This window comes from Copadichromis virginalis, linkage group LG9 (genome assembly GCF_057382275.1).
Source record: "Copadichromis virginalis isolate Kocher_CV1m ecotype Utaka linkage group LG9, C_Virginalis_male_GT1.1, whole genome shotgun sequence".
Taxonomy (NCBI): domain Eukaryota; kingdom Metazoa; phylum Chordata; class Actinopteri; order Cichliformes; family Cichlidae; genus Copadichromis; species Copadichromis virginalis.
The window spans coordinates 32,234,073-32,253,340 of record NC_140626.1 but is presented as its reverse complement, the minus strand read 5'-3'; the positions used below and the strand labels follow the sequence as shown (position 1 = coordinate 32,253,340).

The following is a 19,268-nucleotide window of genomic DNA, read 5'->3' as shown; positions in this document are numbered from 1 at the left end:
AGAAAAGCACTATATAAGAATCGGAGCGTTTACTGCTTACACAAAGAGACGCAGGAAGAACGCAGGTTAAAACAATCAATGACACGTGAGGAAAGTTCGTTACAACAGCAGGAAAACAGAGTTATTAAAGAAAGAAAACAACAGAAAACTTGGTTTGAAAAACAAAAAGACTGGAATAAAATCCACAGGAGGCAACAAACATTTCCACAGAAAAAAGGAGGAAAAGACTGAAGTAAGAAAGTCAATACGTACATTTTTCTACATGTTCATGTACAAGCACAAATTTGGCATCACTGTACACCTAAAATATTAATGCAGTCAGATCAGTTTGTTCCCGTCACCATTCTGTTTCTTATATGAAAATAATTATTGTGTTTTTTTTGCAGTAGTTCAGACGTTTAAACTGACATTTAAAGGATAAAGTCCTGAACATGATTTCATGTTTAAACGTTTTGAAAAGGCCTCAAGTTGGAGAAATGATTTCTGAAAAAAAGAAATAAAATTAAAAAATAATGTTGTTGTGTCAGGATTTTATGGCAGATTTTGTTTGTGTACTTTTTTGTACACAAGGGTGTCAAAAGGGTGCAAAATTTCAGGAGGGCACAAGGGTTGAACCCCCTCCACACACACACACACGGACACACACACACAGACACACACACACACACACGGACACACACACACAGACACACACACACACACACACACGGACACACACACACAGACACACACACACACACACACACACAAACACCAGGTACTAAAATAAAACCTCAAAACTCCACGAGTGCAATTAAATAAACACATCAATGCAAATAAATGTGTCAATTTTTATTTCAAATCAGAATTAATTAATTAAATATTAAATAATGACTTAAATGTAGAATAATGTTGTTTAAAACATTTAATACAGTATTTATCTGTTTACAATTGTATTTAATTAATTTCACTTTTAATTGATGATTTAGTGTTTGAAGTTTTGGTATCGGGTTTAAATTGTCAGGTGTTTGTGTGTTTGTTTGTTTGTTTGTTTGTTTGTTTGTTTGTTTGTTTGTTTTTCAGCAAGTTCGGGGTCCATTTTTGATTTCGTTTTTGTTCGGCTGAGTTTGAGTAGTTTCTGTCTGTGTCTACCATTTTTTCTGCATCGATTTTTTTTTTTAATTGAGCTTGACTTTGATCGTTCTCTCGCTCATATAAAACGTCTGTAGATAGAACAAATTCTGACTTTTTTATGTAGATTTTTTTCTGTTACGGTGTATGATTAACCGAGTATGTCTCTGCTCTCCAGGTGAAATACAGGGAAGGTAAGAAGGAGCTGAGCACCAACCTGTACTCACTGCTGCCTGAGACAGAGGAGATCAAGTTTGCTAAAGCAGTGACGGAGCTTCAGAGTGAGGTGGGCGGACGTCCGCAACGTGTAACAACATGTTGGTCCAATAGTTTCACTGCAGCTTGTTCTGTGTCAAAAAATTGCTAAAAAAAAATAAATCCCAATGATTCATCGTGTTGATGTTGTTACAACATCCTAATTTACTGTTCTCATTTTTTTCTGGACTCTTTTTCATCATCTGACTCTGCATGTTTGTGCGCTGCAGAATAAATACAAGCAGAAAGGCAGACAGGACATCGGCAGCAGTGTTTTCCATCAGATGCCGGAGACCAAAGAGATGGAGTTTGTTAAGCACATCTCAGAACTTCAGAGTGAGGTGAGCTGCAGCATGCACCAGATTTACTCATTTACACCTATTTAGGTCAAATTTGACAAAATATGCTTCAAAACTGTGGAGTGTTTAGAAACTAACAGCCCTGTATGTTTATGTCAAGTACTGTTCTGTTCATGGTATGTAAATTTACTGCTTCTCTCAGAAATATAGCAAATATATCTCTCAATGTGTTTTTTCCTCTGTGCGTCTGGCTCTTCTAGTCAAAATACAAGAAGGACAAAGAGGATCTGCCCAACACTTTGTACTCGCTGCTGCCTGAAACTCTGGAGACTCAGTTTGTTAAAGAGATGGCTGAGACACACAGCGAGGTGGGAGCTGTGTGTGTTCACAGTTTGATTGCACATTGAAAATTAAGCATGTATAAAAATAAATCAAATACAACTCTGTGAATGTGGGGAATAAAAAAGCTTTCTGTGTTTGCTGTTTTTGCTGGTAACATTTTACTAACGTCTGGCTTCATGAACTTACTGTAAAAAAATCATAAATATGGAGGTCTTTAATTTGGATTTTCTTTCTGTCAGCTTTTTCAGTTTTAGAATTGAGTGTCATCTGCAAACAGCTGTATATTCTGTGCTCCCCGTGCTCCAGGCCTGCATGCTGCATACTTCTGTTATAAAGCTGTCAGTGCAAGCTCCAAATCTATTCAAACACAGACAGAATCAGATGAAGTGTGAGGTGCAGGCGTGTGCTCAGTGTCACTGAGCAGTTATTAATCTCCTGTCTTGTTTTCATCACCCAGAATAAATACAAAGAGGCGGGTAAGAAGGAGATGGTGAAGTGTCTGTACTCTCTGCTGCCCGAGACCAAAGAAACTCAGCATGCCAAGGAGCAGAGCCAGCTGCACAGCGAGGTACATTTAAACATGCAGCCACTGCTCTCTGAACCTTCATGAGCATGTTGTGAGTCAGCAGCAGGTTCGCTTTACAGGCGGGATTGTTCCCGTTTGCTGTTTTTGAACAAGGCAGGGCCAAATATCACGATGCACTTCCTTTGAAGTACCGGTGTCTTGATACAGAAGTGCTGATGTTGTATTTATAACACACATTTAATCGTTTTGTGAATGTTTGTGCAGCTCTGGTTGGAGACTGTCTCTACCTTTCAGATTCTTATTACAAATGCAGAACAAGTTAACAGTGAGATTTACCTGCTTTTCAGATTTTCTGTGCATTACAGTATCATTGGCATGAAGGTTTTTTGCTATGATAACAGTGTTGTTTCTTATAAAAAGGATGTTTGTGTAGTAACAGAAAAAATCTATTTAAAGTTTTATGGTTGAACATTGAGTTTTCAGGCAGGATTTGCTTTATTTTTGCCTGATGGGATCACGAGGGAGCAGCACATGGGAACAACTGCTGTTCAGCAAACCAACAGGGCATTTCCATTTGTTTACCTGTACACATGTGCTGCTGCACTTTCTGATGTTTTTTAATCAGTCTGTAGCTCGGTGCAGTGTTTCCAGTTTAGAGATGAAAATCATTAAAATCAGCTTAACTGTGTAAGTCAGGCAGGCGTCATTACATTCTGTTAGACCTCAGCACGCACAACTGTTGTGATCATATTTTTTGAGCAGATTTATAATGCATCAGCCTCATAATAATAAATATTTCATTATGAAATCTCTAATTATGCAGAACTTTAAAATAAATGCTGGTGAGACAGCAAAGCAAAATGCTGCACTGCTTTTTTAAAAGACGTCCTGATGTGGTCGGCGTCTGTTGATGTGGTTCACGTGTTTGTGTCGCAGAAAGCTTACAGGGAGGAGAGCAAGAAAGAAGCCGGCTGTAGTCTCTATGCCCAGATGCCCCAAACCATCGAGACCGTGTTTGCCAAAGAGCTGAGCAAGACACAGAGCGATGTGAGTGTGACGCCGCCTTCACAGCATCAAGTCAGAGACACCAAATCGCTATTCGCGCTCAGTTTAACGAGCAAACGGAGCAAATTTGAGATATAAAAGCTGAGCTTTTGAAAGAGCAACAACAGAAAAATATTGAACTTCTCTGCATGTTTTTAAGCAGCAAAGCGATGAAACGTGAACATGGTTAGACAGATGTCACACCTCTGGAATTATAATCCACTCGGAGTTCACATTTCTAACTAAAGAGCAGATGGGAGGCATTTAAACAGCAACATCCCGCGGTCCTGTGTTACACACACACACAAATACACACACAGACACGCTCATGGGAAGTGTTTTGTGAGTTGGTATCATTTTGTCTGTAGAAGCGTGAAAACAGGGAGCAGCTGTGTGGTGCTCCAGAGCCTGAGGACACAGACACTGACCTACTGTCCACCACACACACACACACACACACACACACACACACACACACACACACACACACACACACAGTAGTGGCAGATTGAAGCTGATAAACTGGGACAGGCACACACTTCTCACAGACTCACTGCTGGAAACTGACACCTGTGACAGATTTTACAAACTGTCCACGAGCTGGACGCTGCTGGTGTTCATGAGCATGTGATGGTGAATCTGGAGAGAGAAAGGATGACTGTGTTTCACACCTTTCAACAGTTCCCAGAAGAGTGCTTTGGATGAGAGATGAAGGTGTTAGGACAAGATGGATAAGATGCTCGAGGAAGTATAAAAAGATAGTCAGGATTAAAAACAGAAGGAGGCAGCTGAGTGGTTAAAGGCCTGTCCATGTCCCAGCTGAGGTGTGTCAGGCTTGTCCTGGTGGGTGGAGGCCTCAGGGCAGATTCCGGACACTGGAAAAGTTGTGTCTCTGTAAGCTTGGGAACACCTCCCAGGACAACAGGGCATCTGTGCTTAGACTCCTGCCCCGTCACCAGTGTAGGTGGAGTTAAAGACTCAAAGAGCATCAACAGTTAAAAAGTAGGTTTTATTTCAGATATGAACAAACTGCAGCAGAGAAAGGTCTTCAGCAATCACTGAAAGCTGTGCAAAACTCAAATTCTCTTCAGGATGTGACTGATGTGATGCACAATCATGGTCTTAGTGAGAGCTCTGATGTAGCTGTCTAAAGACATTTGGCACAAAATGCATGACGCAGCCTGCTCTCCTGTCTTTGTCCCGGCTGTGTTTACAGCCTGTCTGCTCCAACTGATTTGCACATGCTCACAGACAGCTCCACCAGCAGGGTAGCAGGAAACTTGTAATTGCTCATGATTGTACAGAGACCTGCTTTTGCTATTTTCTACATTAAGCTGAGCAAAGACTTTAAATTGTTATGCAAACTGTTGCTGCATCTTGCACTTGAAATAGCTGTATGGAAATAGTCAGGGTAGGAAAATATGTTCACTTTAGCTCAAAAGTGAAATTTTGATTGTCTAGAAGAGTTAAATCCACTCTGTGGTGTTTTTCATTTCTGGTAACCATGAGTGATGTTTTTTACAGGCGTGACACATCGTTGGCGTGGTGTCAGTGTGAGTGGAGCAGGTGACGGTCCGGTGCATTTACTACTACAGAGTGGGCGTCATGTGTTCCACCTCCTGGATGCTCTGCCCTGTCTGTTTGTTTTGTTTGTCTTTTCCCAGCATGTCAGCGTGTGTGAAGTGGACAGTTTTCAGCTATGTGCTGCATGTGACCTGATTCTGCTCAAACTGTCTGAAGTGCTGGTGCAGAACACGAAATTCTCTGTTTATTGTACGGATGTTACACATGAGGGGAATTGTTTGGTGTCAATCAGCCCCGAGGGCAGAAAATCAAAGCTTTGGGTAATCTGGGACGCGGGCCCGATCCTCCTCTGGTTTCATGTCTGCTGACCGAGCAATGCGACGCTAACTGGAGCGCGAAACGTAGACCGCCTTTACATCAGCAGCCCAGACAATCCCAGTGTCTGTAAAACCCTGAAGGAACAAACCAGGACAATACCGTCCAGTATGCTGGTTCCAGTATCAGCTCTTTCCTATAAAACCAGTTTATTAACCTTCCTACTCAAAGGGTCCAGTTTGCGGCCAATAACAGAGCCAGATCAGTTTCTTCAGTCTGTCTGTTCTTCACGCTGCGCCACATGTGCCGCAATAAAAATAAAATGAAAAGGAGAAGCTAAAAAAATTCACCTCATTTAACAACAACAACATTACATTTTATTTTCAGGCACCAGTAAAGACACTCAAGGAGACCTTACAAGCAATTAAATAACAGTTTTATCCAAACTAGTTAAAACTCATACATCACTCATTAGTTTGTCCTTGTACTCCTGATATTATAGTACAAGTTTACAGATATGCAGCTGTTTTATGTTTATATGCAATATATCTAATGTTTGACTGTCTGCAGTAATTATTATTATTACAGTAATTATTATTTTCTTCACCGATTCATAGACCTTAAGCATTTTTTTAAATGTAGGACTCTTATTTCTTTATAAAGAAATGACACATTAGCAATCAGTTGGTTTTTGAAACACGATTAAAGCAAAATCCAAACAGAAGGCGGCCGGTTTATTCTGCAGGCCTTTTAACTTCACTCAGTTTTTGTATTCATTTGTGCATCACGCTGTGAATTCCTCATTTTCACAGTTGGAAGTCAGCTCGTCTTATTTTTAGACAAATGAACGAGTGCGCTTTCAGACGCAATCCAGCACCAGGATGAATTAGTCATCTGATGTTTTCCTCCCTAAATTTATCAGGCTTCTGTTTCTCTGCGTCTCTCTTTTCAAATCCTCCACATCTCCTTTTCTTCACTTATTTAATCATTTTTTCTTCCTCAGTCCTTTTTGACTCTCTTCTGTCTCTCTGTAGAAGCTCTACAAGGAGAAATATAATCGGGAGAAGGGGAAGTCCAGCTACACCAACATGAAGACGCTTCCTGAGGTGGAGCACGCCATGGAGGTCAACAAGAAGCAGAGTGAAGTAAATATTTACCTGTCCGTCTGAATCAGTGATACAACAGCTGTTATGTAACGTTTGTTCGTATAACTGTGCCGACAGCAGCTCATCAGCAGAACTTAACAGTTTCTCTATTAAATTACAGTAAAACACAACAAGTAACAGTTATTTTGCAGTGCATCTGCCAAACCACTGTTCACATGTTTTACTGTACTCTGCTGCATAACATTGCGCTGTCTGTGATTGGTTAGGCAAGTCTGATACTGAAGCTCTGAGCCGACTGATTTTACTCGTGGCTTCACCATCACCATATTTGTGTGTTGAAACTGGATCTGACGACTGAGAGCACAACGTTTGATTAATGAGTTGTTAACCAGTGAATGTGTAACCTGGTCCATCCTTCTATCAACTCCGAGGAGAACTGTAATTAAAAATGGACATTGTGTTTTATTGAGCAATGGTGCAGCATCATTACATACAAATACAACAAGACAAACTCACAGCAGGTGATGGGAAAAGAGGCGAGTCAGCGTTTGCACAAGTCGATCAAAAATTTACTCGGCTTCACGCTGCATTGCAAAAAACCTCAGCTGAGATTCTCCAAACACCACCGACAATCAGCTTATTAAAGCAAGGAAGGACAACGCTTGGAGAAAACGAATGAAATCTTTTTATTCTGAATTCTAAAACGATGCTGCCGTCAGTTTTAGAGGCGAATATTTGTGCTTTTCCAGAGCAAGTGTATGAAATCCCAAGAAGTCATCAGGAAAACGTTCTGTAAGGTACATCAAGGAAACAACAAACCTCTAACAAACTTCTAGATACTGGAAGTATCTTTGCAACCAGAGGAGGCGCCACCTGCTGGCCATTAGAAAGAATGCAGTCTATGCACAGTCTATGATATTAGACCATTAGCTGTTATTTCAGTCTTTCTACAACAGTGTCCTTTAACGGTTAATACTGTAAAATATTATTATATTCACCTGTTGAATGTGTAAAATAGATTGCATGAATAAATATGTTGGCAAGAGACATGATTTGTCTGTTTCCATTTATAGTCCACGATTATGTCAGAGCTAATAATAAACTGGAATAAAAGGTGGAGGAAAAAGAGTCAAAGCTACCAGAGACAAACAAAGATAGTTGTCATCAGAGTGCAAGTGGAAAAAGCCCCACTGAGATCTGAGACACACAAGGGAACACAGGAGCGACTGGGAAAGGACTTAATTATATGATTTTTGTGCTAAAAGTGAACACCGTAGAGCTGTGCATGTGATCATCATGCTAGCTAAGTGGCTTTACTCATAGTGTAGACCTTCTGTTTCCCGACAGCAGCTTTCAGTGAATTCAGCTGTTTTTTTCTGTTTTTATGACCAGTGTGTTTAACACCTGCGTTTTATTTATGTTTTTAATTTTGAACTTCACTGCACTTTTGTTTATGTTGGTTTTATTAGAGTAACTCCTCCTTTTCTCCTTAACCTCCTCTGCTGGTCTCAGGTCAGCTACAGGAAAGGTAAAGAGGAGCTTCATCACTACAACACCATCCCAGACAGACCTGACATCGTGAACGCCACCAACGCAGCTAAACTGGCCAGCGATGTAAGCGTGTGTGTGTGTGTGTGTGTGTGTGTGTGTGTGTGTGTGTGTGTGTGTGTGTGTGTGAACATGTAACCACGTTCCATCCAACACTCATTTCCATGACAACGTTCCTGTTCAGCTGCTTCTCTCTGAGTGGAAATGCTGATTAATTATAGAAAATGTTCTGCTCTTAACACTGAACTGTCATTATGTGCGAGTGTTTTGTAGCTTTATGGGAAAGTGTGACGTGTGTGTGTTTGTATTTCTGTCTTTGTGAGGACTTGTTTTGGAAAGTGGGGACATTTTGACCCGGTCCTCTCTTTGGGACAGACCTTCAGGGGTCTCTTTGAGGGTTTGGACTTAGAAGTAGAAAGTATGTGTTCGGCTGTAATAACATCCACTTAGCGTTCTTTGTACTTTACAAACAGGAACTAGTAACAGCTAATTCAGTGCTAACAAATGTACACAGACAACGATGCACCAGGTTCACTAACAAGAGGGTTTGTGGAGAATACAGCAGACGTTGTACGATAATGTCAACATTTAAATAGAATTTTGACTTTATTCTCAAATTATCAATAATATATTATTTATATATTTATTTATTCATTAATTTATTCATTGTGTGGCCCTAATACACTGCAGCAGTTTTTAGTTTGTATTGAGGGGCTTTGTCTCTGATTGTTTTCAGTTGGGTTTACTTATTTTTTACCTGGTTTTGTTAGTATTAGATGCTGTTAATATATATTATGTGGATGATGCTGCCAAGGGCAAAATGTAAGGATTTTGGAACAGATATTACAGTTAAATCTCCTTACTCCCACTCAGACGTCTCAGTCTCAATAAATATCTGCTCCGGCGCCTCCTGATGCTTGTAAAGTTCACAGATTTATCAAATTACCTAAAAACTGAAAGTAAAATAACTACGTTTAACTAAAATGTCTTTTCACAGCTGTTTTAATCTTTTTGTATTTGTTTTATTTAGTCTTTCTTGTGTGTTTGTGACATCTACAGGTGACCTATAAGAGTAATACTAAGCAGCCCGTCTACAGTGACGAGTCTCTTCTGGCCAGAACCGACATCCAGCACGCCAAAGAGGTCTCAAAACTGGCCAGCCAGGTAACACATAGCCTTCCCAGCATGCACTAGTAGCCGCTTTGCAAGTGAGCACTATAATGTGTGGTTAAAAGACTTGGAAAAGATACACTTGCATTTAACAGCTGATGTCTCTGTTTATCGCTCTCCTGCAGGTGAAGTATAAGGAGAGCTTTGACAGACAGTTAAAGGGGCAGAAACCTCAATACAACCCGCTGGACTGTGTTTCCTTCAAACAAACGCAGGCTGCTGCTGCTCTGGCCAGTCAGGTGAGTGAACCGTGGTCACATGATCAGTCACACACAGGTTGAAGTTCAAATAAAGCATGTGATGATCGTTCATCAGGTTTTTTTCTGAATGTAGGTCAGCATAGTCTAACTGGGTGAGTATGAAAGTGCACCACAAAGGAAAGCTGTTAAAATGCCTGCATGTGTGTGCTGTGTAGTTTAGTGTGTCCATAGTTTTCTATAAAATTCTTTGTTTTTATTTTATGCCTAATGGGAAAGCAGTGCAGAGTGGGAACAATATTTTACTCTTTGACTTCTGTGGGCTTCATTATATTAAAGTTGGGTGTTGTTCAAGCATTATGCTTTAATGTAATCATTTTAGTTACTTTTTTAGTTACTGAGTATTTGAGTTTTTGTGAGTCTCATCTCTGATTTTTGCGGATGATGTGGTTCTGTTGGCTTCATCGGGTGAGGGCCTCCAGCTCGCACTGGAACGGTTCGCAGCCGAGTGTGAAGCAGCGGGAATGAGGATCAACACCTCCAAATCTGAGGCCATGGTTCTCAGCCGGAGAAGGGTGGAGTGCCCACTCCGGGTCGGGGACGAGTTTCTGCCCCAAGTGGAGGAGTTCAAGTATCTCAGGGTCTTGTTCGCGAGTTATAGGAGAAGGGAGCCGGAGATCGACAGACGGATTGGGGCTGCAGTAATGCGGACGCTGCACCGGTCCGTCGTGGTGAAGAGGGAGCTGAGTGTAAAAGCGAAGCTCTCAATTTACCGGTCGATCTACGTCCCTACCCTCACCTATGGCCACGAGCTGTGGGTAGTGACCGAAAGAACGAGATCGCGGATACAAGCGGCAGAAATGAGCTTCCTCCGAAGGGTGGCTGGCCTCTCCCTTAGAGATAGGGTGAGAAGTTCGGCCATCCGGGAGGGGCTCAGAGTAGAGCAGCTGCTGCTCCACATCGAAAGGAGCCAGCTGAGGTGGTTCGGGCATCTGACAAGGATGCCCCCTGGGCGCCTCCTGGGTGAGGTGTTCCAGGCATGTCCCACCGGGAGGAGGCCCCGGGGCAGACCCAGGACACGCTGGAGAGATTATATCTCCCGGCTGGCCTGGGAACGCCTTGGTGTTCCCCCGGATAACCTGGAGGAGGTGGCTGGGGAGAGGGAGGTCTGGGCTTCTTTGCTTAGGCTGCTGCCCCCGCGACCCGGCCCCGGATAAAGCGGATGAAGATGGATGGATGACTCATTCTTTTTTTATATTTTACAGAATAATCTGATTTTTTCCCGTAGATCACCTGGAGACATTTTTTTTCTTTTAGTCACTGAGATAATCAAGTCGAAGAGGGAAAAAGCTGTGTGTGTGTCGTTCTCTTTCACACACACTCACGAAAAATTCAGTCTGTTGTGTGGGCGTAACCATGGCAACCTTTCTAAGGCAAATGGAGAGGGATTGTGGGATGAAAGCTGGAGAAGTTGAAGAGGTTACACACACACATGCTGGTCTATCTGCAGTTGTGAGGACATTTATTGATATAAGCATTCCTCTTTCTCTCGCTCTGAACACCATCATCACTATTAAATATTAAACAAATCTAAGCCAAATATGAGCCCAGCTCTAACATGAAACCTAAAACTACATCTGAACCTCGGGCAGCCCCCTGGAGTTCAGATGTCTTTACAAAGTCACCATAAATTTCACTCCAAACAAACAAAAAGAGAAAATAAGAGCTGAACAGTGAAAAGAAGCACCATACAAGCACAAATAGACACACACACAGAGGCAGCCGTTTTCGTCCACTCACTGCCCACACAGCTGCAGGAAAGAGCCTCCCCACTTCACCGCATTACATAACAGCTTGTTGTGTTGAACGCTGCCCGGCGTTCAGGAGTGCTGCACGTTCACACAGTGCTGCATTTTTAGAAAAGCCTCTCTTTGAGACTCAGCATCATGATACATAGGCGGATCTCTGAATGCAGGTTTTTAGTAGAAGAGCTTGTTGAAAAGGGGGCTGAAACTGGAACCGATTTTGGCAACACAACTGAAGAAAACATCAAAGTAAAGTGTTATATGTGGAACTCAAAGGGAAATTTCTGTTTTTTTAATACTTCTCACACTTTGCTGTTTCTGCAGACGGTAGAAAATGTGGCTCGTGTGATGTTCTGACCCTGAGATTGGGTTTGCTGTTTGAACAGCATGATGATGAACTGAAGCCGGAACATCTTTACTTGGCAGAGAAAGAAGAGAGCTTTACAATGACTGACCCTGATGGACATTAATGTCTGTAAAATGTCTGCTCATCTTTAACCTTTAACCAGGAAACATAATCACCACACGTCACTCTGAATCACTGTGATGCTGGATCCGTTTTGGATACCAAAGGCCCCAGTAGTTCTCGAGCACAATGGCACAGTGATTTTTTTTAACCCTCTCAGGCTCAAATGAAACTTTTTGTTGCTAATGCACAACCAAGTCCTGCAGTGGTGCTTCTGAGAAAAAAAACTCAGAAAATATGTATGTGGGGTAATCAGGTTGTTAGTTTTTAACTGCTGCAAATCGGCAACGCCTGCCTTGAGAGGGTTAAACATATGCAAACATGGAAACATGGTATATAAGGTGGAACCAGAGTTTGTACTCACCTAACAAACCACCTCGGCCACCTTGTTCAGCACAGCCTGAGGCACCTTTCTGTCTTCTTTGGATATTTCTGAATTTTGTTCCCTCGAAACTTCAATAATGTGGAGTTTCAAAGGTCAGTGTTTAAAAAAAAAATCTGAAAATGGTCAGATACAAAGACTGAAAATGAGTGAAAAAAACCTGTTTTGAACGTTTGGAGAGCTCATTACAAGAAAGTCTGGCTCCTCAAAGAAAAAAAACGAGGTGTGGATTGAGACCTTTACACAATAAAACATCTTTGGGAACGTTTTTTATCCCACCTTCTGCAGATTTATGACTAATAACAGTCCCCTTACTCTTATTTTGATAGTTGAGCTACAGCTAACCAGCTGTAAACGAGGCCTGGCCTTTCACGTCGTGCTTCTTTACTATGGTCTGCAGAGTCACTGTGGTGGTGGACCTCCGGATGATTAATCTGCTTCTCCAGAAAGAACCTCGTCCATGTTTAGACTTAAACATTTCTATAGCGCGAGGTTCAGTTAGCTTTGTGAAAAAAGTAGCTGGTAGAAATACCCTCAAAAGAGCTACTTCTTACTTTCTTTGAGATTTGTATTTGACATTTCAGAGCACTTTGTCAGTTGTACTTGAGTAAAGACGTTGCATCTGTACTTCAACTTTTACTAGAGTGTTTTTTAACACAAGTATCTGCACTTCTTAAGTACAGAATGTCTGTACTTCTGCCACCTCTGGCAGAGCATCACTTAAAGCTGCACAGATAAGTGAGTAAAACCAGAGTGAACGGGAACAAATAAATCTCTTTGTTTTGTGATTGCCAACCTCGCCATTCCTTAAAGGAATCACATGTGCCCTGAAATCATTTTAAAACCCCTGGAAAACCTTGAGTGCTGATATGCATTTTTCCTGTCTTCCAGGTGAAATATAAAACCAACCAGAACCAGAAACCAGACGGTTCTTCCGACCTCCCGAACCTCCTGCAGCTGGAGCACGCCCTGCACGCCACCAAGCTTCAGAGCAATGTAAGCCACATGCTGTTAGACAATAATTCAATATGTTAGACTGTCAGAGAAAAACTAGCTGTTTCATAGAATAATAACAAAGATTATTATTTTTATTAAAGTGCTACGATGCAGCCTTCAAAATAAAAGTCTCTGCAAAGCCCATGCGGATGTTGCAGGAGTTAATAAAGAGTTTAACATCTGCTACCGACACACAATTACAATAACAGTCCTGCATTGTGCTCGTGTGTCTTTATTTATTTTATTTTAGTTCGTTGAGTGAGGACGTTGTTGGACTGGACTCGGGCTTATTCAGCCAGCCTTCTGCTTGTTGAATAAGCCTGTGCTTATATAAATAGTCATCTTGTATAATAGTGTGTGTTTGTGTATATGTGATCAGGTAGAGTATAAGAAGAAGTACGAGCAGACGAAGGCTCATTACCACACAGCTCTGCACACGGCTGAACAGCTCCACCACAAGGAGAACGCAGTGCTGCACAGCCAGGTACACACACACACACACACACACACACACACACACACACACACACACACACACACAAGCAAAAGCTTTCATTGTCTGATAATTTCTAAACTTTACATTGTGTAAGTGCGTCTGATGGGTTTGTGTGCTTTGTTGTCTTCAGGTCAAGTACAGAGAGGAGTATGAGAAGAACAAAGGTCGCTCCCTGATGGAGTTCGGAGACACTCAGACCTACAAGGTGTCCAAGGAAGCACAGAAGATGCAAAGCGAGGTGAAACGTCTCTGCAGCTCTGACAGAAACAGACTTTATGTGTTTCTTTAGCTTTACACTCCAGTCAGAAGTTTCACTCTGAGCTTTGGATCCAGCAGATGAAGACTTCAGGTTTGGCGTGTTGTGCGTCTTTGGTTGTAACTTTTAAACTTTTTATGTGACATGTAGCAAATAATCCAAACAATATTTTGGCCTGCAGACTGGAGTGAATGAGTTTGGAGAAATTAAAGTGTTTTTATTTGCACAGAACACAGCGAGCATATATCTTCACTGCCTATTATAGAACTTTGAACACTGATTTCACAGCTGAGAAAATCTAAACCTAAAATAAATCATAACTCATATAATAATACGACTCCAGAAGGGGCTTAAATCAAGGAAAGCTATCATATTGTTTAAAACAGAGTTTAAAGTGTATGAGTGTCGTACAGAGAGAGTTCACAGCACAGCCACAGGTTATTAACGCTCTGCTCGCATCATGAACGATGCTGCAGCGTGGTGTCACTTCTTTTTCTGTCAATCGTTAACAACATGAAAACAAATCTGTTGTATTTTAGAGAAGCTGAGATCAGTGTGTGCCACCTGCTGTGGATCTGTGCCCCACAGTTTGACCAGTTAGACTCCAAATCAGCCGCTGAAGGAAACACCAGTGAAGCTCGGGCACGATGAAGCGATCGTACTTTTGTGGGGGTTTACAATTATTGGTTGTACAAGTATGAGGGTTATCGTGCACCTGTGCCTTAAAAAGCTACAAATATTAATGCTGATCACGTCTATCTGTGTGTCGTTGTTCTCTCACTGTGCTGTGTGTCTCTTACAGAAGGAATATCGGAAGGACTATGAGGAGCAGATGAAGGGCAAAGCCTTGGTGGACATCGACCAGACGCCTGGATACCTGACAGCGCGCCATGCTAGCAGCCTGCTGAGCGAGGTGACGTAGCCTCAGAGGGATGAACTATTTAAAGCCACGTTAGAGGTTTGATCAAGCTGTGCTCAAACCTGGAAGAGCAGATAATCCACTGATTTCCAACATCTTTTGGCTTGTGAAGCACTTGTGTTGTGGATTTTGGTGATTGTTCCTTTTTTGGGTTTTTCCTTTTCATGTCTTTTATTATCTGAACGATTGAAAGACAAAATCAGTGAACCCACATATATTTGTTTTAAAGAGTTTTAATAAGAGGAGGAGCTAAATGTATAGAGTATTTTGCTTATTTAAACAATATATGGCAGATTCTAAGGAGAGAAGCAAAGAAATCAACACATTTTTAATCTATTTATGTGAAATGAAGCACTTCACAAAGAAAAAGAACAAACATTTGGCTTTAATCAATCAAGCATTACTTTTTAAAAAAATCATTTACGTTTTCATTTTTAGTTTCCCAGTTTTTGCTCTTTTTTTTTCGCCCTTTCCTTGCAGAAAGAGTACAAGAGGGACCTGGAGCAGGAGGTGAAGGGGCGGGGCTTATCTGGTGTTGGTCTTGAAGAGACACCTGAGCTGCTGAGGGTCAGAAAAGCCAATCAGATACTGAACCAGGTAAACTAAAAACACACAGATTTCTGAAAGGTGTAAGTGGCCTGATCTGAACTGGAGTTCCAACTGTGGTGTTCACAGAAGGAGTACCGCAAAGATCTGGAGAGGGAGATTGTGGGGAAAGGCATGGAGCTGAGTGCTGATGTGCTGGAGATGCAAAGAGCCAAGAGAGCCTCACAGATCCAGAGCCAGGTTTGTGTCACCGGATTAAAGTAAATGGAAGTTCTTTCTCGGACATCTTATTCTTATAAAACATGCAGCCTGCGAACATTGAGCTGATGGTTTCTGTCTGCCTGATGCAGAAGTCGTACAAGCAGACGGAGCAGCTCAGAGAACACTCATACGGGTCGGTTACAGACACTCCTGAGCTGCTGCACGCCTCCTACCTCAAAGACGTCTACAGCCAGGTCTGTGTGTTAAAACAAGATGCTTTAAGTGAAACGACAAGTTCATCCCTCCAATCTAACCCCCCCACCTCCCCCGCCCCCCCTCTCTGTAGAAGAAGTATAAAGACGAGGCGGAGCGACTGAAGGGACGCTACAGTCTGGTTTCTGAGACCCCCGAGATGGAGAGGGTCAAAGCCAACCAGAGACACATCAGCTCTGTGAGTGCTCGGTGTCCCCACCATCTGTTCACTGTATTCCTGTTAATTATGATCGGCTAAAAGCTTTGAAGTTTTAGTTCCTGTGATTTTTATGTAACTTCAGGACAATGAAACAGTGTAGTAAATGCACAAGATTGTTGTCATTTTTAATCTACTTTTTATTATTTTTATTGTTGTTCATAATAACGTTTTCTTCTCATTTTAGTAATGATGACTTGGTGAGCACATGTTATTCTCTAAAAATGAAATTCATGAGTCATAAGCTCAAATGTTTAGATCCGAGACTGCAGGCTTTGGGCACGTACACAGTAAAGTCTGTTCTTCGGTATTTTTCTATAAAAATCTTACACTACTGCCACAAACACCAAGAACAAAGTGTGCAAACGTAGGAACAGACATTGCATTTTCAGTCTACATTGACTGTATTGCTGCTATTTCAGAGATAAAACAATTCTTCGTTTTCAGGACTGGGATGAAGTTTATTAGCAAAGTTTTGCAGGGTCATTGTAGTCAGCAGTCACAGGCGGTGATATGTCTAAAAGGTTATACGACATAACTCTAAAGTGTTATTTACACACTTGTTACAGCAGCGTTTTCTTTCCTTTTAGCTGCGATACTGCTGGGACTCAAAGATGATGAGAAACCTGACGTCATCGGTCACAGAGACGCCAGAGATCGTCCTCGCCAGAGAGAACGCCAAGAAGATCAGTGACGTACGTTTACGGTTGGAATCAACAAACTTGTTTACTTGCTTCAGAAAAACAGTTTGCTTTTTTTATATGAGTGAATGTTAAGCTCAGAGAATCAATCTTCAGAACACTGAAGTAAAGTGTGTTTTTGAGTGGGAGTGGAGTTTAAGTAACCACCACCAACAAGCAGCCTTTATAGCAGCAGATGACTCACCTCCAGCTCTATTCAGGTCCGGTACAGGGAGGAGGTGGGTTGTGGCACCGCAGTCATGGACACACCTGAGATGGAGCGAGTCCGACGTAACCAGGAGAACATCAGCTCAGTGAGTACGCAGACAGCGGCCTCACAAAGTGAGCAGGGCAGCAGTCAGCGAGTCGTGAGGTTCGTTTGCACGGTCATGATGTGGGGATGAGGAGTGTGAGGACCGAGTGTGGCTCTGGGGCAGGAAGTCAGAGTGTGAGCGAGTCAGCTAATAGAACAGAACAATCATACATTCAGAGAGTGTCTCAAACACACTAACTACATGTTGGAGTCAGTGCTGGCTGACTGACAGCTTGTCCACTGCTTGAGTTAAATAAGCAGCTAATAACAGTAATAGTTTAGCACCACCTGATCTGGCTAACCTGATGACACCTGACCTGACATTTCTGATTTTGCCACCAGGTCAAATACAAGCAGAGTGCAGTGAAGGCCACCAGCGTTGGAGTGACTCCAGAGCTGGAGAGAGTCAAGCAAAACCAGGAGAACATCAGCTCGGCAAGACACACACGCACACGCACGCGCACACAGACACACACACACACACACACACACTCACTCCTCGTGCCTATGGTACGACAACTTTTCTCGTGCCTATGGTACGACAACTTTTCTTGTGCCTATGGTACGACAACGTTTCTCCGTGCCCCTGGTACACCGCTCAGAAACACTTTGCCACACACACACACGCACACACACACACACGCACGCACACACACACACGCACGCACAAACCAAAACAAACCCTCAGTCAGTTCCTCCAAAGTGTAGATTATCTGAAGCGTCCTGGTTGTAGTGGGAAGGAGGCAGACGGTGTGTTAGTGATCGATCTGAATCACACAAACGTTTTATTTGCCACCACCACACTCAAATTGTCTCTTCAACTGCTCGCTGAGGTCAGAGGTTTTTGATAGGACGCACTTCAATCAGAGGACAGCTGATGAATGAAAGAAGAGCAGAAGTGATGACCGGGCCAAAGTGTGCAGGGAGTGAAGAAGAGAGGAATTTTACTCTGAAGGTTCTGAAACATAAATCTGCAACAAACTCAGACACACACACAAGTAAGTAATACAGTATTATCTGTATCTGTAATGTGTGTGTGTGTGTGTGTGTGTGTGTGTGTGTGTGTGTGTGTGTGTGTGTGTGTGTGTGTGTTAAATAGGTGAAGTACCAGCGCGGGCTGCAGGAGGTGAGGGGGCGGAGCTGCAATGAGCTGGACACACCTGAGTACAGACGTGTCAGGAAGACACAGGACTCGGTCTCCATGGTAGCAGCCTGGTTGCTGTGGTTCCCACCTGTGCAGTGGGAGGAGCTAACACAAGTGATGAGTGACGTGGCACCAAGCGTGGGACCGCAGCACGGATACTAACAAACACCAACAAGCTGACAGCACGGAGGACAGAGCAGTGTGTGTGTGTGTGTGTGTGTGTGTGTGTGTGTGTGTGTGTGTGCGTGCAAGTGACCTTAATGAGTGTGGTGTGTGTCCACAAATAAAGATTTAAAAACACTCCCTGTGTGTGTTTGTTCACTTGCTCACTGACTACATGCATCCTGACCTGTGTGTGTGTGTGTGTGTGTGTGTGTGTGTGTGTGTGTGTGTGTGTGTGTGTGTGTGTGTTGTGCTGTCTAACACTAGACTGTGTTTAAACTGTGTCTCAGTCACTGACACTGACTCCTCTGCTCTTCACAGGCAAAGTACCACGAGGACTTTGAGCGGGCGCGCGGTCGAGGCTTCACGCCGGGGTTGGACGATCCCAGCATGGAGCGCTACCAGAGAGCCAATCAGATGATGGGAGAGGCGGGCTACAACAAAGGCATGCACCACCAGGTGACAGAGATGGACAGACGACCAGGAGGCATCATCGTAGGTTAGTGAAAGAGCCTGTGTGTGTTAAGGATTCAGCGGTTGGTGTGTCTGCTGGCTGCTGTGTGGTATTGCACCAAGAAAGGGATTGGCCAGCAGAGTCACATGACACAATCATCTGATGTTGTTTAGTTGTTGAATTCTTTATTCTTCTTAGCTCTAACTGTGAACTTTGGACCTATAAAGAATGTGATGCTTCATCAATAACTTTTGTCTCCTGTAGTTTCTGTTATGTGTTATTCATATAGTGTTTCACAATAAAAGCCTCCACATGAAGCCAAAGACCCCTGAAATAACAGCAAGGTTTAGGTCTGGACCAGGTGGTTGATGTGCTGAGTCTGGTTTAAGTATTATTTTATGGTAAAGTGGAGCCACTTTCCGCTTTGTTACTTTCTTTTCATAGTTTGTTTTTTAAGTGAACAGATGAGCTGTGATTTGGATTTTTTTTTTTTTACTTCAGCCCTCTGAGTTTATATCTGTTACGGTCAAGAACAAAGTCAGA

The 19,268-nt window shown here is 42.6% G+C and overlaps 1 protein-coding gene across 4 annotated transcripts in view; it reads left to right on the top strand.

Annotated features, from left to right (window-relative positions):
* Positions 1 to 19,268, top strand: part of LOC146702268 (uncharacterized) — a 76,181-nt gene that overhangs the window by 49,929 nt on the left and 6,984 nt on the right. The window contains exons 51-72 of one of the 4 annotated variants that reach the window (XM_085468738.1): positions 1,289 to 1,396; positions 1,596 to 1,706; positions 1,925 to 2,032; positions 2,464 to 2,574; positions 3,469 to 3,579; positions 6,450 to 6,560; positions 8,034 to 8,135; positions 9,129 to 9,233; positions 9,365 to 9,478; positions 12,981 to 13,085; positions 13,465 to 13,569; positions 13,712 to 13,819; positions 14,640 to 14,750; positions 15,237 to 15,353; positions 15,432 to 15,542; positions 15,653 to 15,757; positions 15,850 to 15,954; positions 16,563 to 16,667; positions 16,874 to 16,966; positions 17,308 to 17,400; positions 18,065 to 18,169; positions 18,593 to 18,770. In XM_085468738.1, coding sequence (XP_085324864.1) covers positions 1,289 to 1,396; positions 1,596 to 1,706; positions 1,925 to 2,032; positions 2,464 to 2,574; positions 3,469 to 3,579; positions 6,450 to 6,560; positions 8,034 to 8,135; positions 9,129 to 9,233; positions 9,365 to 9,478; positions 12,981 to 13,085; positions 13,465 to 13,569; positions 13,712 to 13,819; positions 14,640 to 14,750; positions 15,237 to 15,353; positions 15,432 to 15,542; positions 15,653 to 15,757; positions 15,850 to 15,954; positions 16,563 to 16,667; positions 16,874 to 16,966; positions 17,308 to 17,400; positions 18,065 to 18,169; positions 18,593 to 18,770 — 2,422 coding nt within the window. Of the gene's footprint in view, positions 1 to 1,288; positions 1,397 to 1,595; positions 1,707 to 1,924; positions 2,033 to 2,463; positions 2,575 to 3,468; positions 3,580 to 6,449; positions 6,561 to 8,033; positions 8,136 to 9,128; positions 9,234 to 9,364; positions 9,479 to 12,980; positions 13,086 to 13,464; positions 13,570 to 13,711; positions 13,820 to 14,639; positions 14,751 to 15,236; positions 15,354 to 15,431; positions 15,543 to 15,652; positions 15,758 to 15,849; positions 15,955 to 16,562; positions 16,668 to 16,873; positions 16,967 to 17,307; positions 17,401 to 18,064; positions 18,771 to 19,268 lie in introns of those variants that run through there. The other 3 variants (XM_085468735.1, XM_085468737.1, XM_085468736.1) reach the window with 3 other exon arrangements.